General features: G+C 35.8%; 1 protein-coding gene and 3 long non-coding RNA genes across 13 annotated transcripts in view; 2 read left to right on the forward strand and 2 right to left on the reverse strand.

Annotated features, from left to right (window-relative positions):
• Positions 1–25,778, forward strand: part of LOC105204129 (solute carrier family 26 member 6) — a 97,552-nt gene that overhangs the window by 38,787 nt on the left and 32,987 nt on the right. For 9 of the 10 annotated variants that reach the window (XM_026140349.2, XM_039448569.1, XM_039448571.1 and 6 more), the window contains 4 exons: positions 6,829–7,010; positions 7,086–7,250; positions 13,430–13,534; positions 13,624–13,757. In XM_026140349.2, coding sequence (XP_025996134.1) covers positions 6,829–7,010; positions 7,086–7,250; positions 13,430–13,534; positions 13,624–13,757 — 586 coding nt within the window. Of the gene's footprint in view, positions 1–5,001; positions 6,569–6,828; positions 7,011–7,085; positions 7,251–13,429; positions 13,535–13,623; positions 13,758–25,778 lie in introns of those variants that run through there. The other variant, XM_026140352.2, reaches the window with a different exon arrangement.
• Positions 14,081–24,797, forward strand: LOC120357628. The gene is made up of 2 exons (XR_005574641.1): positions 14,081–16,400; positions 18,056–24,797. It is a non-coding gene; the product is annotated as an uncharacterized LOC120357628 (long non-coding RNA).
• On the reverse strand, positions 17,557–18,485 carry LOC120357629. Its single transcript, XR_005574642.1, has 2 exons — positions 18,267–18,485; positions 17,557–18,140 (listed from the first exon to the last, which is right to left on the reverse strand). It is a non-coding gene; the product is annotated as an uncharacterized LOC120357629 (long non-coding RNA).
• Positions 24,276–25,131, reverse strand: LOC120357630. The gene is made up of 3 exons (XR_005574643.1): positions 24,921–25,131; positions 24,680–24,845; positions 24,276–24,389 (listed from the first exon to the last, which is right to left on the reverse strand). It is a non-coding gene; the product is annotated as an uncharacterized LOC120357630 (long non-coding RNA).

Here is a 25,778-nt window from a genome sequence, read left to right on the forward strand (position 1 = left end):
TCTTTGATGGTAGTGAGGGTGGTAAAGCACCGACGTCCTTTCCTTCCCTGTGACTTCATCATTGATGATACGGGCACCGGGGAAGTGGGTGCTTGAGAGAAGCTTTAGCACCTCCCCAGCGTCAACCGTATATTTGCCATTGGCTTTTATCAGATGGCTTAGTTGGTTGGAGTGGTCCTTAGCCATTACTTTTTGTAGGCGAGCTGCGATCGGGAGGTCACTGATGCTTTCGCAAAAGCTCCTCCAGGATTTTCTCTTGGACCTTCTCAATTCTTTGTTGTAATTGGTTTGGGCTTCTCTATACCGGTCCCAATGTTCCTGACATTTGGTCTTTTTAGCTTTATTGAAGAGTTTTCTGGCTGAAGAGCGTAACTCCTCCAGGCCTTGGTTCCACCAAGAGGTTGAGGCTGCCGACTTAATTTGTTTCAGCAGGCAACTACCTTCATAGGCCCTGTGAATTGTGTAAATGAGGCCCTTTCCAGTTCCTCTATACATGTGATAATTTCTTTTGATTCCTCTAAGTCACCTCTGAGCAACTCCTTATAGAGCGGCCAGTCCGTGCGCTTAGGGACTCTTTTTACCTCTCCCATTAGGCTCTCTATCCCTCTAGGTCAAAGACAATGTGCCTGTGATCTGAGAGCGAGGCCTCTCTGGAGACGTGCTAGTTAGAAATTTTTGAGCTGAGTGCAGGAGTCGCCAGAGTTAGGTCCAGCACCTCTTGTCTAGCTCTGGTAACGAATGTGGGTTCTCTGCCCTTGTTAGCAATTACGAGGTTAGTTTGACATAGATATTCGAAGAGACACTCACCTCTAACATTGATGTCTGAACTGCCCCAAACCGTGTGGTATGCGTTGGCATTGCAGCCGAGGATGAGTCCTCTGTTCCTCTTCCGGTAGAATTGTATGAGGTTTATGACCTCCTCCGGTGGTGGGTTGTTAGGAGCGTCCCCTGGGAAATAGGCTGAGGCTATAATCGCCTCTTGTCATCCCCCTTTTGTTGGCAGCATCACCTGTGCTGCTGTAAGGTCCCTGCAAGTGAACTGGGGTAGTGGAAGGAACTTGACGTGACTTTTGAGGAGGATCGCAGTCCTTGGCCTCTCCAGTCCCTTTCCATAGATTAGCTTACCTGCCGTTGTTGCTAGTCGGCGGACTAGGCTTCCGTAGACATAGGGCTCCTGGATAAGAGCAATGTCTACCCGTTTGTTGAACGTCTTGCTCAGCACATCGGAGATCGCTTTATTGTGCTGCAGGTTAATTTGCAGGACTTTTGTCTTTGCGGCCCTTATTTGGAGATCTGGCCGTACTTCAGCACCGTTGGCCCCCGTAGTCTCACTTTTGCCTCCCCGGTTCCCGACGTCTCCTTTGGCTGTGGGCGGTTTCAAGGCAGCTCTCTTCCTTTGCTTTTGCCCAGGTCCGGTGGTCGTGAGGGTGGAGTCACCCTTCGACTTGTTGCTAGAGGTCGGTGGGTTAGCCAGAGATTTTGCAGCGCTCTTTGGTCTAATGCCCACCTGGCCAAACTTATAGCTGACTTTGTAGCCACATTTTTTGAGAGCCTCATGGGAGGGTCCGTCTACCGACAACGTTAGGTATACGGTAGCTCCCTCTTGCGTTCTCTTTAGGACCCTTCAGTCGTTAGTATTAAGGCCATCATTTTGGCCTTTAACAAGCTTGAGGATCCTGCCGTTTTTGTCCTCCGCACTGTCCCGGAAGAAGGCGTTGACTATGAGGGCCTTAGGCAGGTCTTTTTCCTCCACGGCCTTCAACCTGGCTTCCTCCCATGGTGTCAAAAAGCCCACGTTTTTCAGCAGCCACTGCATGGTGGCCTCATTAGTGCAGTTGAGGACCATCTAATCTAGCCGGTCCTGAAGGTAGACTCTAAAAATTTCGGCTTCACGGGGCCTTCTTCCCGAGTTCACGATTTTTTGGAGAATCGCCTCCTGGATAGCCTTTATTTCCTCATTTGAGAGGTTTTTCTCCGGATATCCGTAGTGGAGGATGTAACCGAACTCGACGTGTTAATGTTACATAAGCCCAAGATAACCGGAATTAATATCGAAAATCTTCAAAAAGCTAAGCATTGTTGGTATGTCATCGATATCGACGGTCGCCACTTGTTTTAATCACCCAAAACAAGAAAGGTAATCACCGGGCGGGTCGTACCGGTAATCACGTCATTTACCCGATGAAGTACGCCCTTGGTCACGGTGTCGTTCGACCTGGTATTAAGCAGCGGCACGTCTCTGCGTTCGGCTGGCTCTAGGTCAGGTCCCTCAGTCTCTCGGTGCCTCGGCACGGTAGATGCTCAGCGAATTACGTATGGTAGTTGTCGTCTTATTGCGCGATCGTTCGCGTGTGTTGAAATACGTGCACGGTGCGGTGGGAATTGGTTCGCGTAAAATGATGCGACTCAGTGTTCACAGATATATCACATAGTCTATTGCGTGACTTTACAAATGAAACAACGCGTCCACGAAATTGTTACGTACAATCGTTTGCTGCGCGTTCATCCGCACATACATTCACGCTCTCACACACTAAAATTAATGATGATGCGTCGTCACGCATCACTCGCGTACGCACGGCGTTTTTACACGCGAGTCTCAAACACGTGATAATTCGAAATTAACGTCCGCACGGTTGATCGCCTTTGAGCACCGTGGGCTCAAAGTCGATAAGAGAAATTATTAAAATAACAAAATAAAGTAATGAAATAAAAAAAAAATAAACTCAGTTCACGGTTTGCGTCACTGGCGAAACGGCTTTTTGTTCGTTCACACCGCGATATTACTGTCGGGTTATCGCGAGATATATTTCCTCGCCCGATCGCGATTACGGAACGAACTTCTTAAAACGACTCTCACGTTCGGCTGACTAGTTCCGACTGTCGCTTCTCGCGACGATCCCCACGTCGCGGGGCTCTTTTTCCATACCACGTTGGGTTTCTTCCTTCTCCGGCCAATCACGGCCCTTTACGTAGTAAACGACACGCCCGTTGTTATAACGGTCGTGCCTGCGGATCGCACTTGTCGCATGTCATATGCATGATTAAAGAATTTTGGTGGATTTTTTTTATCGTTACGGTATTTTCCGTGGTTTTTATTTCCGTGCTTATTTTGCATGCGTAGTTTTCTAAATGACAGTTTGTTGGTCCGCCATTGTTCGGTGATCATGCATATTATTCGCATGTTTGTTCGCTTCTTGTTTCCGCGTATGCGCTTTTATAATGTATAACGTAAATTAAATGAGAAAATAAACGATAAAATGATATAAGGCGAAATACGGAAGTTAAAATAAAATAATTATGTTGCGTCTGATTAATTTGGTTGCGCACGTGGTGATGAACGTTATGCGATTTAAAATATTAAATTTAATGAAGTATATAATATAATAAAAAATATGAAATGTTTGTTTTGTAATTACTTGAGATTTTAACGCGCGTTGGCATTTGTTGGTATGCCGATTTTTATGAAAACTTAAATTAATTATCGCGCTTTTCTTTAGCGTAAAACTTAAAATATGCATTATATATATATTTACAGAGTTTCGTCACGCTCCGCGTTGCGTGCCGCGTTGACATCGTTTTTGTCATCTTTTGTCAGCGTGGATGCGTCAGGCTGGTCTCTTCCTGACTCTCCTCTTGCTTCATAGTTTCCCGGCGTGATTGCTTGTTCGGGTGTTCCGGGTATCTCTGCGTCGTTCGGTCTCTCTTTTTCTTCCTCTTTTTCCCGCACATTTTGTGTAATTTGGCGTAGCGGCTCTCTCCACGTCCCTTTTTGTGGCGTTGCGCGTGCTTGACATTGCCTGTGAATGATTACGTGCGGTAATGAGATTGTTGGTTAGCCGCGGTGACAAGGATCCCCTCTTTCTTAATCTTTACAGTTTGCTTGAAGCTGACGGATGATGTAGCCTTTTTCGCCGTCGAGGTATCCTAGAGCTTCTCAGAGCCCGTGGGTTTTGGCCTCTTTTTCGCCAGCGCTTCAGGTGTCGAGCCGTCGGACCGGGCCCGTTTAGAGCCCTTGCTCTCAGTGTTCATCGGCTGCATGGCTTGTAGTTTTGCCTGATCCTCAGGAGTCCCCTATTTCAGGAGTCACCTGTGTCTTTTTTTGCGGCTCCGCTGAGGCGTTTGTCGAGCAGTTTCAGCTTCTCCACAGAGTGCTAGAGCTGTTGCGCGGCGTCCTCCAGGCCAGAGCTGTCGTCGAAGCCGGCAGCGGGGGGAGTTGCTGCCTTTTCCGTCACCGTCTCCGTGTGTGTTGATGCGCTCGGAGTGGCATCCCCCTCTTTGAGTTTGTTCTGCAAATCCATTTTGATCCCACGAGGAGCTGGGAAGGGATGGTCCGCCACGGCAGAGCCCGCATGCCGTGGTAAGGGTATTGAAACTGGAGGTCCCCTCGTCTCCAGAGTCCGCATGTTAGTGGCTGATCACCTCCTCGGTCATGCAACCATCGGCACACGCTGTTCCACCACTGGCTTGGGGTTTTTTAGAGAGGTGGTCTCCTCTCGGTCCGAGCGTTAAAGCTAAGACCCCCCCCCCCTTCTGCTCGCGAAACATGACCGCAGACAGCAGCGGGAGGTATGACGGGCGTGATCCTGCGAGAGGAAATCACACCGCCCGGCGTCGTTTACCCCGGTGCAATACTCATTAGCCACGACACGATGGCTTGGAGCGGGGGATGGTTTCTTGACCTTTACTGGTCTAGATGCGTGGTGTTTTGTGAGACAGGGGCACCTCGAGAAGGGTGGGATTCTTCATCCCGCACCACGATTCTCAGCAGGGAGAAGCTATAGCCCTTAAAGTACTGTATGCGCTACGCCTGCCGCTGGTTAAGACTTAACCTCACCCCCTGTTATTATTATTACTACCTATTTATTATTTCAAATATTATTATTTGAATTCAAATTCCCTTTAAATTAAATTTAAATTAATGTTTAGAAAGTGATATTAAATTAAATTTTCTATTTTAGAAATTTGCATACTACATCAATATCATCAAGATAAATAAATACACTTATTAAAAAAAAAAAAATATTGCACATATCCGGGAGCAAACCCGGTTCTTACAATTGTGAAGCAAGAACCTAACGCACGGAGCCGACTGCACTGGTTGGGAGAACAGTTACCGGGAAGGCTCATATGGCGCGCCGCGGTATGGCCAATTTTCACAAATTTATTATTTCGAAACTAAGGCCTATTTTTTCAAACGCCGGGAGACGTAAACTTTTTTTTGTCTCCAAAATAACTAAAAAAATTTGGTTCAAATCCTAGGGTGACTCAGCTGATCCTCCTCTTGTTAATATTAGAACTTCAATTAGAATTGACTTAGAGTTAGAGTTAAGTCTTAAGGTTAAAATTGAAGTTAAGTTGAATCGAGATTTGGATTTGGATTGGTTGTGAATTGGAATTGTTTGGACTTGAATTTGCGCACTCGCAAAAACACTTTGACGTTCGGCGCTGACTAGTAGCTTGAACAGAACTCGATCGCGAATACTACAATACGGAACTGTCTTAGCTGGACTGGCCCTGATCTCGAACTGCCCAGAGCTGTGGGCCGCACCACTATTTATACCAATTTTAGATAAAGCGAAAAAGCGCGGCAAGTCGGCAATGCTAAGTGAGAGTTGAAGCTGATGCAACCGCCCTTTGGTTTTCGGAAATAAGGGAACTGTCAGCTTTGATTTTTATGAATGCCGTGCGTACAAATTGATCTATTGCGACATCCGGCGTCAAAAGTATCTAGGAAATAATGCTATGATTTTTACGATTATATAAACAGTACGTTCAGAGTCCTGTCGCGACTCTTCGGTACCGGAAAATGTAACAAAACGTGTATCGACGGTTAAGTTTATTGTTATCAAATTGCCGGCTTGTTCGGTGTGTCTAATATCAACGGCGAAAAAATAATCCGCGGCGTTACGGATGTGACATGAAAAAACATTTTAATAGATTAGTTTTAAGTTTAAAATTTCATTGTAGTCCTGTGATTATTTATGTTAAAATATAAAGAAACATTTTAATACATTAGTTTTAAGTTTTTCAAAAATGTTTTGAAAAATATGACATAACAGCCGAATCTATATACTCATAGAAAATAAAAAATATTAAAAGGAGATAAATAAAATTTTTAAGAATAAATAATGAAAGAGCTAGTGAAAATGTTTGCGCGGTACTTAATGTGCAAGTTTCTTCCTGTTCAAATCAACTTTGCTTCAAATCTAAATTTTTATTAATGATACATCAAGTGTGCAAATAGCTCAGTGATAGCGTAATAGACTATCATTCCGAAATCTTAGAATCCCGTCGACACATTTTGAGAAATTTGTAAAATAATGTGTATTAGTAAAATAGAATAGATGCAAAACAATGAATCAGATTAAACTACAATAAAAATAATAAGATCTGTTAAAAGACTAAAAAAAATGTTTTTTTTTCGTGTACGCATTTGCAGACAGAAACTGACAGGATGCGTATACGTATTTGCAGATAGAAATCAATAGGTTGCGTACATATATGCATTTGCAGACAGAAACGAACAGAATGTGTATCTAATTGCAGACAGAATCAGACATAATGCGTATGTATCCGAATGTCAGAGACAAACAAGATGTATATACGTATTTACAGTCAGAAACGGATAAAAATTGCAATTGTCCGTTCAAACCGATAAATTGTGAATACATTTTTTCTGTATCTGTCCGTAATTATAGATTAAGAAACATAGTAAAGCAGACATGGGATAGGATGCATTTTTTGTTCGTTTCTGTCCGTTATTTTTACTATCAATGAATCTTATTCAACAATCGTGAACAATTAAATATTTTTGGCACTTATTAGGAACTTTTGCTGTGGTTTGCCTAATGACTGGCAAAGTAGTAACACTTCACTCGACTCCAGACGCAGGATATACATTCATGAATATTTCGGATGCCGTTTCACAAAATCACGGAGATGTCGCATATGTATATACACCTATGCAAGTAGCAACAGCTGTGACATTAATGGTCGGAATACTTCAGGTAAATGTTTTGTTAACTTTGAAGGCTCTAAACTTGAAAAGATGGAAAATGAAGAGATCTTTTTTATCGTTATAGGTAGTGATGTATATCTTCCGATTAGGCATAGTGACAACATTACTAAGCGAAACTTTGGTGAACAGTTTTACAACGGCAGCTGCTGTTTATGTTTTAATATCTCAGATTAAGGATCTCCTTGGTTTAAAACTACCAAAGCAAAAAGGTTACTTTAAATTGATTTTTGTAAGTAAACATAAATTATAGTTTCTCATATGTAACATAATGATGTATTATGGGATATTTTTGTTTTTGAGTTTCAAAAAGTGGATTATTTCTTTTATTTTTTTAATAGTTAGAGTGAGAGAGACAGACAGAGTGAGAGAGAGGGGGGGGGGGGGGAGAGAGAGAGAGCATATTAAAGGTACGAGATATGCAAAAGTTTTTATTAACGTTAAAACAACCGTAATATTTATTGGGCGGAGTAGCTTGATCTTGTCGGGAATAAAAATTGATTCAAATGAGAGGAAAGTATATGAAATGCTGAATGCGATAGCTGAAACTGTCACGAGATTTATTAAATTTAGATAAGATATTTTTCAAGACGAACGAGATGATTTCAAAATGAAACAAGATATTTATCAGGACGAAACGAAATTATAAAGTAATTACAAAATATTCAGATGCGATAAGCGAACGAGTTACAAATATGAATAAGTGGTGGGTTTATATACACTGTATACACGACCAGCGGGCGGCCATGAAGCTTGTATGGCGGTGCTAGCTCACGGGTATAGTTTAGGGGTGACACCCGTTTAGACACAGCTCGATTGGACATCAACCAATCATCTTGACTTATCTAACCCAACCAACGAAAAAACTCGAGGCACCGGCCGCTATGAGTGGTGGTGTGCTATCGGTCTCGTGTGCTATTGGGATCCACCTGTAGTTTAGAGACCCTACAAAGGGAGACTCGCTGTGTGACTACTAGAACTCTGATTGGTTGAATGGATCGTATATCTGCTCATAAAATTACAACTTGCAAGCAAAAAAATGGAAGAAAGAGCAAACTAATGTGCGCAATGTTAAAGCAAAACTTTATACCTCAGAGAAGTCGTATTCAATATATAGAGTGCTTTTTATAGGAAGAATTCACTCCTTTGACAGAAAAGTAGAAAGCAGAAGAGCAAAGGTCAATCCGAGTTCGCGCTGTAAATAGTAGATTTTGTTTTTCTGCAAATATATTACCAATATAAGTTCTGATTGGTTTTCTGCTCTTTTTTCTGCTTTTTTCTATCAAGGTATGAATTCTTCCTTACAGTACAACGGGCGATCATAAAGTAAGGTTACAAGGCCCATATTTCGGGAAGTACGTCTGCGAACTAGAGAAGTGAGGAGTGTGCATTTATTCTAGTACTTTTGGCTGGAAAGACTGCAGAGTTTTTTTCATTTCCTACCTACAGCGCTAATTACAGCTCAAATAAAAATGGTGAATCATTCGGAAAACTGGTCTCACCAAGAAATCTGCTCAGTTATTCAGTTTCTGTGAGCAAAAAAGGTATCGGCGATCGAAATGTACCGATAGTTGATAGAGTTTTAAAAGGGGGAGACTATGTAATGTCTCGTTAATACGTCGCAGAATGGTGTCGAAACGCGGTTCATGCGGTACAGAAGACCTCAACATTGTTGGAGCAGTTTTGTTGGGACGTTATTGCGACCACCGTTTCTACAGCCCGGATTTCGCTTCAAGTGACTTTTACCTTTTCTCTTACTTCAAGGAGCACTTAGAAGGCCAACGATTCGCTTCGAATGAGAAGGTGAAAGACTTTGCGACAACTTAGCTGAACGCGCAAGGACAGGCATTTTACAAAAAGGAATTTTCAACCTCATCCCACGAAGCAATAAGTGCCTAAATTGCCATGAAGACTGTAGGTTTTTTGTGGTGATATCACGTGTGATTAAAAGAAAAATACAACCGTTAAAAGGTATTATTTAGTGTTTATTCTGTAGTAATATACAATTGTGCAGCTTTAATATATAAAAGTAAAAAGAATCTAATGACAGTTGAACTGAACGATGTCGAACTCTAGCTCTTTGTCGCTATGCGCTTTGTCTGTCTGAGCGCCGCCCACACATGCAATGCTATCATAATATTGATAGCGCTAGTATCAATATAATCGATTAGCGACCATAGAAATGATCTCTAACAGAGACTATATTGAAAAAATAATCCTAGGGATGATACTTCAAAGTGGTTTGATTTTTTTGAATAAAGCATTCTGTTTTCATTGCAGGCTTTGTAACCTTACTTTTTAATCGCCCCTTGTAAAAGACTTTTAGAAAATCGTACTCATTTAAAACTTTTGTGGATTTAGCCGAAAGAGATGCAAGTGAAATTATGAGTCTAACTGTGAGGAAGTTAACGGAACAGTAAAAAAGAAGTCAAGGTGTATTTAAACAATTACGCGGCGGTGACTTGCACAAGAAGTTATTAGACGTATTTCAAGATTTAATATTTAAGACAATGTTGACACGAGGCTCTAACGCGATAGACGACAATCTAAGTTGGTCGAAATGACGATGGTGCAATTAAAAACCAAATAGAAAAAAACGACGATTGAAGACAACTGGGCTGAAAAACGAACTTATTCTAATTGTAAGATTTGCGGCAATTATGAGCGTAGCGCGTGAATAAGGCGAACACGATGATGGGGACAAAAATGAAAGCACGCGGCGACAGTAAGACGATGCGAGAGATAGTAGCGACTCTCAAGACGAAAAAGATGCGTCAACGGCTGATAGAAGATCTCGAAGAAATTATTTCTTAATAATCAGAGACGTAATAATCGAAGAATCTTTGGGAACATTCAATGGAGACGATAAAATCAACATGACGAGGTGGCTCAAGGAATTTGAAGAAATGGCGGCGTTATGCAAATAGTCCGATATATACAAGTATCCCAAACCATCCGTACACCCTTTTTATCTTTGCAGGATTAGGTCTAATCAAAAATATGTTCAGACAAAAGTTGTAGGGTTTTCAAAGATCTATTTACTAATCTTATCAGTTTGACCTTGGATGGCGTCACTAAGGTCACATCAAAATCAAATTAATTTGATTAAATGGAACACCCTATTTTTGATTTCAGAATCTAATAGCTGGTGTCAAGAGCTTTTCAAAACATAATAAATAAGTAGTAGAGAGAAATATTTTGACCGTTGTTGTATCAATACAAATTGAACAAGAATGCCTTTTACCGTTGCAGCTAGGTCTTCGTGCTTGTATTGTTTGTGTAATTTTATATACTTTTCTCAAGTTCAATGAACTTCGTGTCGAATTAATTTTCATTCATAACACAATTCTAAATTGAAAAAGATTAAGTAATATCATGTATTATTAAATATTAACCTTTGTCTCCCGGAATAATAAATAAGTTTATTTTTGTTAAGTACTTTCCGAGTTATGAGGCTTGAAAGTTACAGTACCGCCAACATCAGCATTACCCAAGATGTACCATGTGGAGGTTACTTAATCGAATTTAATCTTGTGTGTGGGTCTGTGCATACGTGCGTATATATTGGGGGAAAAAAGGGAAGTCAAAGTTTCATGTACTCTGCTCTTGTTTGTTAATTATTAGGTGTTAAACTTAATTTCTGCCGTTTTTTTGTCTATAAAATCGATTTGTTTTGAAGGGAAGATGAATGAATATCTTAATCAAAGTAATTTCCCTCATTTTCTACTACTTTTTCCCATCTTTTCGACAACAGAGCAATCCCACGACGGTAGAACGCGGTGTCTTTCGAGGCGAACTATTTATCCACCCATTTTTGGACTTTGTTGTAACTGGAGAAGTGTGTGTCCGTAAGTGCGTGTTGCCTTGATCGGAAGAGTTGGTAATCCGACAGTGCCAAGTCTGAAGAATACGCTGTGTGCGGCAGAACTTTCTATTCAAGATCGCGAAGTACCCGCTTCACGTTTTTCGCAACATGCGGTCGAGCGTTATCATGCAACAAAATGACTTTGCATCGATTGTTGATTACGGATGATCTTTTTGGCATCAATACGTCACTCAATCGGTATAATTGCTGTTGGTATCGATCAGCTGTAACGGTTTTATTTGGACCCAAGAGTTCATAATACAGCACACCTTTCTGGTCCCACAAAACACACAGCAAGGTCTTATGCCCGTGAATATTTTTCTTCGGTGTTGAAGCGGATGTTTGGTTGGGGTCCACCCATGATTTTTTCCGCTTGGAATTATCAAAATATATCCATTTTTTATCGCTAGTCACGATGCGCCACAAAAACTTTTTTTTCTTTGCCTGGCAAGCAAAGAAGTCGCAATAGTTAAACGATTCAAAATGGCATTTTTTTGACACTTGTGTGGAAGCCATTTCCCTTATAAATTTTTCCCATGGCATGCAAGCGTTTTGAAACGGCCATTAGTGTAACATTTAACTGTTCCAACAACTCTAAAAGCGTTTGGGCTGGATTCTCATCGAGCAATTCTTGCAGCTCGACATCTCCAAATTTTTTCGGCTGTCCTAGACGTTCTTTGTCTATCACATCAAAATCACCGTTTCGGAAGCGTTCAAATCATACTCTACATGTTCTTTCCGAGGAAGTTTCATTACTATTCACTTTGGATAATAAGCGATGTGCTTCAGCTGCGGTTTTTTTGAGGTCAAAGTAGTGAAGAAGCACATGATGGAAAAAGCTTATCGCGATTCATTTTCAGTCGATTGGAAAATGTCTTTGGCATTGACAAATCTAATCTATGAGGATTGAATCATTTTCAGCGATGTCTAAACTACAAAAGACATGACTTCATCGTCGAAACTCGCCAGTTGGAGCCAACACCCTCTAGTAGCGAGCGACAGGAATTAAGTTTAACACTTAATACAAGTGACATTGGCTACAAGACGTTTGCAGATTTCTAGCGCCGGAATTCGTGGAGCCGCTGGGCGGTCCTATATAGGGAACGTTCCGAAATTAGCCGGAAGTACTGGCGCTGTTATTACTGAAATGACTGATTTTTAGCGTTCCGAAATTCAAGTTTTTACTGTCTAGTACTAGATTTTAGAACGGAAAAGCATTGTAAGCAGTAAGAAAACTATTTGTAGCTTATATCATAACCTCAATATTTAACCGATTCTGACATATATAGGGTCATCAAAAAGTATCGGACCCTTTGATTATTTTAAAAACTAAGCATTTTTGGATAAAGTGTTTGAGATAAAAGTTGTAGGGTTTTAAAAGATCTATTTATTGATCTTATCAGTTTTAACCTTGGATGGCATTGCCAAGGTCATATCGAAATTACATTAACTTTTTTAAATGAAACACCCTATTTTTGATTCCAGAATCTAATAGCTGGTGTCAAGAGCTTTCCAAAATCTTACAAGAAAGTTTATTTTTGTTGAGTACTTTCCGAGTTGTGAGGCTTGAAAGCTACAATGTACTATAACTTTCAAGCGTCATAACTTGGAAAGCACTTAACAAAAATAAACTTATTTATAGTGTTTTGAAAAGTTTTTAAAATCGAGAGAGAGAAAATGCAATGAAAAATATAGAATGTTAAGGTAGTATCGATACCCTTTAATTAGGAAACTATCGATACTTTAACGTTATATCGTTTATTGCATTTTATTATAGTCGATTTCGAGAATCCGAATTCATAATTTTTTTTTTATGGTACTCTTGCTCAGCAACTTTCGCAAGAACTTCAATTTCACGCTCTGTACTGCTTTTACTGCATGTGCCTCACCTTTGGGGATCGAGTAAAAACAACCGGAAGACAGCAATCCCGCAGGGTTGATTTATGCAGAGTGGTTAATAATTTTCAGTATCCGATATCACAAGAAATTCTATTTCGAAACGATAAAGCAGTACTTTCGGTACTGCCAGTTAATTTTGAAACATGCCCATAGTATATCTTGCCATGCGTTTGGATTTGGCGATGGCCGGACTAAGTCGGCGATTTTTAATGATTAATATTTTATGAAGGAGTTTATTCATCTTTCGCGAGTCCACCATCTTTCTTTTGAAGCAGATTTTGACAGTTATCTCAAAAGTAGCAGAAATGTATAGAAAGTAACGGAGATTTTAAAGATTAAAAAATTATGTTTTTTGTAAATAAATTCTTTCTTTAAAAAGGCTGAGAATTAAGTTGTATCTCTAAAGATTTGTAATAATTGCAAAAAATATTTTTCATGTTTGAAAAAATATATAAAGAAAATTCAAATATTAAAGAATGAATGTACAAAAGATTTGATTTATAGTTCTATTTTTTTTCAAAAAGTTTCTAAAAAAAATATACAAAAATGATACCAAAAAGCGAAAATATCCCCTTAATGTACTCATTAAATTATGAGTTAGTGCAATATTATAAGAACAAAGATTTTATTCTTTTTTTTAATTTCAGACTATTATAGATATATTTAAAGAAATAAAAAATACCAATATAGCTGCTGCGATTGTATCAATTGTATCAATTATTATTCTTGTTTTTAGCAATGAATTTCTAAAGGTAACTAGTGTATAAATTTAATCCTTTAATTGAATGCTTTGTTCAATTTTTTATTTATGTAAGCTGACATGTGATTTACATTCCATTAGCCAAGAGCGAGCAAAAAGTGCAGCATACCAATACCTATTGAACTTATTGCAGTGGTTGGTGGGACATTAGTCTCTCGATATTGCGATTTACCAAAGATTTACAACATTGAAACCGTTGGGCACATTCCTACAGGGTATGTAAATAAGTATCTTTTTGTCTTATTAGTTACAAAAATTCGAATATTTTTTAATGGAAAAAATTTTTACTGAAACTTTGATGACATTTTGTGAATTTTAGGTTTAACTTAAAACATTTTGATAAGTGATTTCATCAAAAATTGGTAAAAACTTAATTAATTTCAATAAAATTTTCTTACATTTTTATTAAATAATAAAAAAAAATTAAATTTTATTAAATAATTTTATATAATTTTCATAATAATAAAATTTTTTTGTTAGTTTTATTAGATTTTCCTTAAATTCTCAAAATAATATCCGGTTTTTAATATAAAACATTTTTTCATAGAAATATTAAAATTTTGTTGCATATAATGAAATATCAAAGAAGGATATATGAAAATGGCCAAAATTTGCTCCGAACACAGAAACCTAAAAAACTAATTTTTCAGTGTTTCTTGATGTATATAAAAGAGAAAAATAACATTTATAATGCCGAGTAGTGCAGGAAAAACACTAAACAATAAAATATACAAAATATAATGCATATGATATTATGTTTTAATTTCCTTTATTTTTCTATGATCAGACTTGTACATATTTTAATATATGTATTTTAATATATGAGCATACAGATGCATTTTGCAGATTTACACATACATATACAGCAGCAATTTTTAACTTTAGCTCCTCATACTTATTTTTTTTTACTTTCCTTCCTAGTTATGGGTTTGTGGAACATTGTACACGCTATATCTCTGAATAGAAAACATATTTTTTATCTCATAATATATAAAATTGATGCTTCAGAATCTGATAAAAACGATAAATGAGACCCGAATAAAAAATATTTTATTTTCAAGTAATTACAATTTTAAAAAATTGTGTTGCAAAAATCCACAAAAAATTAGTACTTTGAGTAAAAAAATCTCAAATTTTTTAATTTTATCGTACTTTGTTTCTGATTAGGGAAGTTCAAAAGTTTAGAGAATCTGCCTGTGGCACTCAGACTGTAGTCCATTGTGCCTTTCATATATTTAAAGATACGAATTAAAAATTTATATGTACGGGATGTCTAGAATCGAACTCGCAGCCTGATACTTACGAGTCCGATGCTCTACACACAAAGCCACATGACAACCCTTTTAAAGCTTTTAACTTAAAGCAAAAAAGCAGTAGAATTTTTTAATTGACCCTTGGACTAATAAAAAAAAATTAATTTGATATGAGACATTTCAAAAAATTTAATTATTTGAAAATCGACATTTTTGAAAAATTTGCAAATCATGATTTTACTAATAAATAACATTATTTGAACAATGTAAAATGATAGATAAATAGTTGTAATGAATAAATATTATTATTGTATATACAATTGTTGCCGTCTAAGCGAAGAGGACAAGAGAGACGGTCGCATTTACATCATATCAGACAAACAATATCGGTCACAACCATAATGAATACTTCGCGCTTAACACATCTCTCTTGCTTTTCTCTTTTGACCAATTCTCGAAAAGCGCGTGTCGAGAAGAAAGGGCTCGAAGCCTCCGACCGTTCTGCATAAAATTCGAAGATTCCGATTCTGTTTAGATCTCAGACGATATAGTTCTTTTCTCGAAATCAATCCGAGCAGTAAGGAAACTTTTGTATTTCAACTATCAAATAAAGTGCACGAATATACATTAAGAACTCAAGTTGATTAACGAATTTCATCTACTTCTCGCCGCAAAGCTACACTTAGGACTTTATTAGTATGATCCCGGCCCATCGGAAATTTTAACTTTCCGACAACAATAATTAAGGAAACCTTAAGGACCTCAAGAAGAGTCCGGAAATTTCACAGTATTTGCGCGTATATAAAAGATAAAAAAATATTACAATGCACGTAATAATGCATATTCATTACATTAAAATAATTTTTTTTAATTCTACAGTTTCATATACTTACTTTTATACTGTTTGAAACCCAGTAAACGTATAAAAGGGTACTTAGTATATTTGATAAAATATTTAATTAAAAATAAAGGGGTATCCAGAACGCCGAAAATTTACAAATTTCCCACACAAACATACCAAGTACCCTTTTTAAACTTTTGTGCATTCTCACAGTGAAAATAAAGTTTTTTAAACCTCTATCCTAGTCTTTAAATTATAAAAATGTTATGGCAATGTAAAAAATCGTACACGGTACGTCGTATGTACGTAAATGAGACGACTAATCACTAGGTCTTCGCTGAATTAGAAGAGTGATTTTAAAAAATTTTATATTTTTTTATTAAAAATTGCTATTACATATAAATTTGTATGCCATAGCATCTGAAAATATAAATACATACATTATAAAATATAATATATATAAATCTGATTACGTAGAAATAAAGAAAATTGAAACATACCCAAGCAACATTAGTGGCTATTTGTCGACTGTAAGTCGACTTTTTTCAGTCAACTATTTGCCGACTATTGCAGTCGACTTGATGCTGACTATTGCAATCAGCTATTGCAGTCCTGCATTCTATAACCTATATATTCCTTGTTCTTATTATTCTTATTCCATTCCGGTGAGTGTGAACAAGTGTAAATTTCGTAAATATTTTTATTATTTAGTGCGTAGACAAAAAACAGAAGTGTATAGCGTTCGCGAATAATCCAACTGCAAGGTAAGCGAATATTAATTATTAATATCAAATAATATAATTACATAAAGAATTTATATTGTTTTTTTCAACTTAGGTGTGGTTCAACAAAATATTTGTTTAATTCTGATTTATTCTGCAGTACAATCGTCTGTATAAACAAATATACCAATTTGAAAATTGTTATTTGTTATGTAGTTATTTATAGGTTAATGTTAATAATGGTCCTCGCATGTGATAATAATTTTTGGTTATGTTCGTTGGCTGCTCGATGTCGTTCCTTCTAGAGTCCCTAGAAGTAGAGAGTCTGGACATTTGCCCCTAAAATGTCGGTGATGAATATGTCGGTGTATGTACGTGAGCTTTATGTGTGTGTATGTTTATCATTGTGTGCACTTGAACGTGTTGTATGCTGTTATCACATTGGCTAAAGAGGATTAAACAGGGATCCGTATTGGTGCTGCCATTTTAGGTGCACAATCACGTGCATCCAATCACGTGGAACTCCGATATGTCCAGACTCTCTACTTCTAGGGACTCTAGTTCCTTCCAATTATAACATTGCTCCTTTGTTCCCTTTTGCACATTCAATTTTAACAATATTGTTATATATGCATTATAGAAAATCCTTTTTTACTCGTAAATTGATATTGGCTTGATGTTAGCTGAACAAGCAGTTTTTGTGTTAGGATGAAGACATAAGGAATATAAAGTTATAAAAATTAAACATGCTCTTATTAGACCTTCATTATTATTGAAAAACATACATAGTTAACTTAAAAAACAATAATATAAAAACATAAAAGTAGATAGAATATTAAATATACATATGTAAACATACTTAATATTGTCTACAGAAGAATCTTTATATGCATTTCTGTAAAAATTATATATTTATTTCGAGCTTTATACTTGTGTCCTCATTAGCTCTTCTGTATATTTATAAATCACATGGAAAAGCAATTAGCATAGATTTAAGATACAGTAATCAGCCAATCGTGTCTTGAATTAGAAATTTTTATGATGTAGAGTCCACTTTAAAAGGCAATAAGTAAAAAAAAAACACATAATTTGCACGTATAATTATAAATTGTATATTGTTATTATTTACTAAAAGCCGTTCGGTTTTGTATATACATATATTTTATATTTTATTATATTTTTTTTTAATTTTGTATAAGTTCTTTTTTTTAAATTACAGCACCAGTCAAAAATATGAGAACACCTGTGAAAATATTCCCTAATAAATCAATAGCTTAGCATGTAATTATCATACAGAAATTAATAAAAAATTAATTTGAAAAGGAGATTCTGAGCTTTTAAGTCACCGAGCTTGTGCTGCTATATCTATTTGTCTTTGAACTCCATTCAATTTATTAACGTTATCTTTATATTTTTTTCTTTTTTTATTTCAACCAGCTTCCTGTTTTCATTACATTGATTAAGATGAAAATTGTAAAAGGCTGATGGCTAGAGTATATGTATTATTGTTTAATAAAGATCTTTTACAAGAACATAAAAAGATACAGAATCATAACATATTAATAGCTTTAAAATATAAAACGTCTATCATGTTACAGTTCAATAAAATTTATGATAAGCTACAAATTACGTAAATGTCATAAGCCGAACGTCTATCCTATACTCAATCATAGTGTATAAATCAATTGTTACTACAGATGCCAAAGGCTTTTCAAGAGTTATCCAGACGGCAAAAAAATCGCCGTCTTTGTGCATACGCGAGAGAAGACAGTACTGACACATCTGAAAATAAAAATTCGGACACTATTAACGCCAATGAAGAATGCAATTTGACAAAATCATATGAAGAGCTCTCAGTAGTACCTGATGATGAGACTATTCATGATGTTAACGATTACAATATATTACCTGAGGAGAAATGGATTGATGAGGAGGATGATTACATTTGTATTGTAGAAACTGTTATGAAGAATAGCGAGGCGACTATCAGCGAGATAGAATTATTGATGCAAGATTGGCTGCGACGAGCTGGTGACCGATTGCGTTTGTTACTTGCACAAAAATATATTTTATATATAATTACATTTATTGTTTTTTCTTTTAGTTTTTTAGTTTTTTTTTCTACATCCGTATCTAGATATATTATATATTTCCACCAAATATCTATTTTCATTATGCAATATACTTTAATTCTATTTATATTGTTACACATAATTACACAGTTAATATAAATTAATAATAACAAATTTCACTTTTGCCCAATATTTTTCCCATTTTCACATATGTGACTTACAAAAACGGTTTTTTACATTGGTAAAGTTTAATGACAAATCTGCGAGTATTGCTTACTACAAAAAATCGCTTAAACTATATATAGTATGTATGTATGTGTGACAATAAAATAAAATATTGCAAATACAATGAAAATAGAATACAATTTTTAAAAAGCATATCCTTATGTCGATTACCAGTCAATTTGAAGTCAACTTTTAGTCAATTTTATGTCGGCTGTAATTATTCTGAATTTTTATTGAATATATTGACATCCCAGCTAAAACACAAAATGTTGAAGTTATCAAATCGTAAACTAATAAAAAAATAATTATTTTACTATTTGGTAACGTTTACATTGTGTTTTAGTTGAGATGCCAATATATTCAATGAAAATTCAATAATAATTACAATCGATGTGAAATTGACTAAAAGCTGACTTCAAGTCGACTATTAAAGTCAGCAATTAAAGTTGACTGACAGTCGGCAAGAAACAGTCGACTAAAAGTCGACTACACTGGTTGTCTAAAAGCCGGCAATTATCGGGACATTTGTCGACTATTAGTCGACTATAAGCCGGCAATTAGTCAAAACTTACAGTCGACTGTAAGCTTCTTCTGCCGGCTTATAGTCGACTAACAGTCGACTCAATGTTGCTTGGGATAATGTCACATATGCATTACATATTTTGTATGATTGTAACGATGCACCTCCGCACCGTTTCCCCTGAGGCCACGAACCGCCCCCCTGTCCGGCCGAACACCCGCCGAACAGGCAAATAGGTGCTATGCGCCGATACACGCGCGCGCGAACGGCCCAGCAAACGCGCCGTTAATCGTGCAAACCTTGCGCGCACGCGCATTAAGCCGCACGCTCCTGGCGTTGGAGCAACAAAGAGGCGTACGCGCGAGCGGGAGCGCAATAATGGACCGATCTCGGAGCAGCGGGAATGCTGTATGCCGAGAAGAACCGAACTCCACCCGAGCATCCTCGACTCTCCGAGATCAGGGTATAAAAGGCGGGCGATTTCGAGAAGAGATCGACTCTTTCCCGGTCCAGCTTCCGAGCCAGACCAAGGAAATCCGTGTGGTAGAGAATTCTGTCACCGCTGAGAAATCTCAGTGATTTCCGATCCCACTTTCCTGATACCCAAGGAATCCAAGCGGTAGAGCGAGCTCTGCCACCGTCGAGTGATCTCGACGATTCCGCCGAAATCCGTCTTCACCTCAGAGTCCGCGGTGACGACTGCCATCCAGGAGGTAAAGTGATCTTTGCCTCCATCGAGAGATCTCGAGGCAGCCGGCACCGGCGCGCGAACAAGGATTCCCTACTAAGGGAATCCCGTAGAACACCTGTCGCGAGACCGAATTCCAAGAACACCGGCGCGCCGTCTGAATAGCGTCCCAGCCCGCGCGCGTCACGGGCCACGAAACTGCGAAAAGGTAAACACCGCAAAGAATACGCGTCGTAACCGAACGGGCGTGACAAAGACAACGCTACCGCGCCGTTCTCTCGCACCGGCCGCGAGCCGAGAGGAAAAGACAGAGCATTGTAAATAACCGCCGCCGTTCTTGTACATACCGCGTTCCTCTATTTCTAGACCACACCGAAGTTCTTGTACCGCGTTTCTCTATTTTTAGAGCACATACTTGCATGTATTATTTTTATTTCTGCTATAATAAATTTGTATTTTCTTTAACGCACTCCCGATCTCAGATTTAATTGACTCGGCAACCTCTCTTCGAGCCCTGGCTTCCCTGAGCTCGTCCGTGCTTGGACAAACACAGGTTGTTACATGATATTTTATCAGCAATTTTCTCCGCACTGCTCGTCATTATAAATATTATTTTTCTCTTTCATATGTATCAAGAAATATTATGGAATTAGTTTTTTAGGTTTCTGCTTGGGGTAAATTTTGGTCATTTTCATATACCCTCTTTTAAAGATGTATGATAGCACTTCTCTAGTCAAACGACATTTGCATTTGATAAAATTTAGGATAATAAAGTATTTATTATTAATAACAGAATAGTTTCTAAATGCAATTATTATGTTTAATTTTCAGTTAACTATTTATTTCTACACAGACAAAAAAATGCTGTAATATGAATTAAAACATAGTTTAATTCAACTAAAATTTATTTAATTATATTTGTTATTGCCTTTACTTTTAATCTTTATGTTTCATTAATAATGTTATTGAATTAACAAAATATTTTAATTAGATTAATGCTGTTGATTCAATAGTCTTTTTTTCTGTGTAAGTAAATCACTATTTAATTTTAAAAGAATTTATTTACAAATTAAAGCATAGAAGCTCTCTTGACTTCAATACCAAACTATAAAACATAAAATTTATGTTTTGGATAATTTATTCACCAGCAGAATTAAGAATATACTATGTATAATATTATATTGTGTTATTTTATATATTATATATAATATATTTTATATATAAATATCTGCATTATTTCGAAAGAAGAGTTATTTTGTTGCAAAAATTAAATTATTTTATTAATGAAATTTGATAACATTGCATTAAATGATAAATAGCTTAACAACTTACTATTAAACTTGGCTTGATACTGTAACATTTATAGATTATACGTTATATGACAAACATGAGAAAAGTGTAAACAAGTATGAAAAATTATAATAATTTTTCTCTGAAGAGATTATTAATATGTATAAGGGTTATTATAATCGTAAGAAGTATATACAAATGAACTATGTACTGTATTTTTATAAAAATTAAGTGTAAAAATTCCTAAAATGTTAATGTTTTAACATAAACAAAAAAATACTTATATAAATATTATGCTTATATAAATATTGCTCATATAAATTTTATTTTTTTAACAAAAAACAATTTTATTTAACATAGAGGAGAGGGGGGGATGACGCATTGTTAATTTTTTCAAGTTAATAACAAATAACGATTCGAGGCTTAATTTATTAGAGATTTTAGATGCTAACAAATAATCTGTGCTAATTTGATTTCAATCTGTCCATAAGAATAGATAATATAATAAGAAATGTGTTTTGGAAGCACCTATCCGTAACTTTTTAGTGTTTGTTCATAAGGAATAACATAATTATAATAAATATTTTCATTTTCTCTATAAAACCACAATATTGTATAGCTAAAAACGTATGCAAAAACATATTTATACAAATCTAAACAAGAACGCCTTCCACGTAGCTAAATCTTGGTACTTTTGTATTTACTCGTGTGATTTTATATACTTTCTCAGATTTAACACAAACTGCGCGCCATTACTTTCAGTTGTAATACAGCTATAATCGAACAAGAGTCAGTAATATCACACTTATTATTAAATTAAAATTAATTTAATAATACACGATGCTCACTAGCATCAAATATTAACCTTCTCCCCCCTGAAAAAACTATAAAGAATGTATTGTGAAAAATATCACCTCAGCCAGGGTTCGACCCTGGGTCTCCTGAATCTCCGGGACGGGTGTCTTACAAGGAGATGACGATACGAATTGTGAAATATGGAATCAGATAAGCCTTAGTTCGTTTGAAGGGGGGGTCGAGGGTATAAAAAGTGTAAGAGCGTTTGAGTGCATGAGCCTTCGTTTCCAAGAAATTTGCATATGAAGTTTGGCATTTGCCGCGCGGTGCGTTAAGTACGATTGCGCGGTAGGTTAAAGCATGAAGCGCGATGGCTGAGGAGACTATTATAAGGCGCACCTCCTATTTTGCCCTCGGCGGCCGCGTGAAGAGAAGTGTTTGAATCCTCGCAGTACTAATTTTTTTTTTATAATAGCTACATTTATCAATTGTAAATAATTTTTATTATCCTTAGCGAGATATTAATCGCTTTATATTATTCGTTACATGTAACAAAATGTAATAATCAGAAAGTTTGTATATTTATTCAAGTTTATTCATTTATTTTTATTCATTATATAATTCTGTTATTGCTGTACAATGTTGTGGGTAAAAATTTAAAAACGTAAAAGCATTGGAAACACAAATTGACTGTACATCATGAACATTGTATAAAAGAATAACTCCTTACGAAAAAAAACTATTGCCGATTACATATGGATATTACTGATAATTACATAGAAATATTACTGGATATTACAGGAAATATTATTGGATATTACAAAAAAATATTACTGGATGTCATAGAAAATATTACAGAATATCACAGAAAATATTATTGGCAATTACATAAAATTCAATAATTATTTTGTACTACTGCCGAAATATATTACTGCCAAAATATATTACTGTCAAAATATTACTGCCTAAATAAAAGAGGTTTCTTGGAATAATTTCAGTAGTTACTGATAAGACAACAATATTTTAATAATGATTTCCCGTTAATTAAAAAAAAAAGTTAGTATTAGACACAATGATCAAAATATATTATTGCTGTTTTTTCATAACTGAAATAGTAGTAAATATATTGATTATGTCCAATAATTTTCGTTTCAAAATCAACTAAAAATTATATTACTAAAATATTGTTGCCTTATCAGTACCCAGATAACCAAATGATTGCAAATTGTCGGCAATTTACCACAAATATCGCTCCTAAGTTGTCAGCAAAGCAATAGAAGGGGCTATCCTCTTTTCAGTATGTTTTTGTCAGTAACAATTTTCAAAATATAATAATGGCAAGTTTCCAACAATCTATTGGCAATATACTTTAAACTCAGTTTTCAGTAACTTGCCGGCAACTGGCGCGCAACACGTCAGGAATCCTTAAAATCCAAACAATGGGTAGGAAACAAGTGTTGCTGTTAGGTTGCCCTCAGATTGCAGACAATGCAAGAAACTTGTAGAAAATCCGTCGGCAATCTGATGACATCGATTTTCAGCAATTTGTGAACAATTGACGTGCAACATATTGTGTTTTTAAATTACCGTCTTGTTATAAAAAATAGATAAAAGTATTTTTAATCCTTTTCATATCCCTTCTATAAATACCATATAGATCTCGTTACGGAATCTGTGTCATATCAAGACTTATGTTCAACAGATAGAGCAGATCGGTGAGCGCTTAGTGATTTCTTAACATTATTGGTTTTTAGTTCTTCGCTGAATCTAGAAACCAATCATAATAAAGAATCACTGAGCGTTCACTGATCTGCTCTGTCTGCTAAGTAATTTTCTGTATATGTATTCTTAATATATAGGTATTGGAATTTAATACAGATTCTATAACGAGATCTATATGGTATTCATAAAAGGAATATGAAAGATATAAGGATATAAGGATTGTACTGCAATAATAATTAAGCTAAGAATTGAAGTTAGAATTATTTCATGATAAAAATCAGATATTTGAAGATTTTGTATACAATAAGCCAACATTTGATACTTATAATTTGAACTTGCTGTATAGACAGAGACAGTATTAGAGAGCATGAATTAAAACTTCACACTACATAAGGTGAGTGTGTATATATTATATTATAATATATTACATATATTATATTTCTGAAAAATATTGAAACCAAAAACGAAACAAAAAATGCTTTAATCGAATTGAAACAAAAATATATATTTGACAACATAAAAAAAGTGTTATTGTACGTCTGCGTTATATAAATCGTTTGCTTCGTTTTCAAGACGTCTGCGGTTACCGATATTCTCCGGATTCTCCTCTCTGAACATGTTTCTTTGTTTTTGTTTAATCACCCGAAGAGATTCTGAAACCTTTTCTTGTAACAAATTTTGAGTTGGTGATGGAAAACTTGGATTTTGTGACACTGCTTCTGTAACAGAGGAATTATAAAATATATTTATTAAGATTATAATTTTTTATATATAAAAAATTTTATTTTCTTGAACAAAATTTGTACTTCTTATTGCAAGCATAAATTTTGTTAAACGTTAAGGTCGTCTAGGCTAAAAATTTGAAAAACTTGATTTTTTATTTTATTTTTGCATTTTTTTAAAGAATAGAGTTTTGAAAATGTATCAGTGACATCGGATCACCAATACTTCCGATATTCCCAATTGATCAGCCTTTTAGCCAGGAATGTCATACATTACATATACGTACTGTATATTGCTTAAATAAGCTTGCTTTTATATAGTGATAGCTTTTTCTTCTTTTCATTTCCCCACCACGTGAAATGTTCACTAATTTTTTTAGAAAGACTCTCGGTCATGCAATAATGCACACAATCCTTTAGCGTATATCCGCCTAACCATTTAAAGTAGGCAACCTGAAAATGATCAAATTTAGTGTGCAGAATTATAATAAATATGAATAATACATGTAGAAGTGAACGAAAACTCACGATCTCATTAAAAAGATTTTCATCATTTTCGAACTCTTGAAACGCTTCGATTGACTGAAATGGTAGAATTTGCGGCTTTATTGGCATTCGGTGCTCTATGTGGCGTGATATAATATTATTTAATTTTCTCAAACAAAAATGATATCTTACAAATGTACCGTTATGACATTTAAGGGTATATACTCTTCGAAGACTGAAAAATATAGTATTTTTCATGATTTTTCATTACAATGGATTGGCGATTTTTTAAATGAATTAAATGTATTAGTAAAAATAACGTCGTATATAGTAGTAATAATTTCACAAATACAAAACATTCTTTTGATACATTCTTTTAATTACTTTTTTATGCTTTTGGAATTAATATCTAAGCTTCTGAAGCCTTACTTTACTTTGTAGTTAGCAAAAATATTTACATAACATAACAGCATTTCATAAATTGTTTAATATAATGTAATAGATAGTTGAGAAATAATTCAATGATGATTAGTCAAAACTTACTGCAATTGTTGGTCCACCTGATCAAAGCGTCATTTTCTGTACATATAGAATACAATATTATTTGTCGAATGTACAGTGTGTTGCATTGATGCCTGGGGTACTGATTTTAGGGACCACGTTTCTTTCTTGGTTATTTTTACGTTCATAAACGAATGCTGCGGTAATCGTTGACGCAGCATTCGGTCATGAATATAAAAATAACAAGGAAAGAAACGTGGTCCCTAAAATCGGTACCCCAGGCATCAATGCAACGCACTGTACATCCAGCGTCATTAATTCTATTCCTCAAAAAATTTTCCAAAGTGAGAAGTCTCCATCTTTCTTCATACTCGCACTTCTTGATTAATGAAACGACTA

This window comes from Solenopsis invicta, chromosome 4, assembly GCF_016802725.1.
Source record: "Solenopsis invicta isolate M01_SB chromosome 4, UNIL_Sinv_3.0, whole genome shotgun sequence".
Lineage (NCBI taxonomy): Eukaryota > Metazoa > Arthropoda > Insecta > Hymenoptera > Formicidae > Solenopsis > Solenopsis invicta.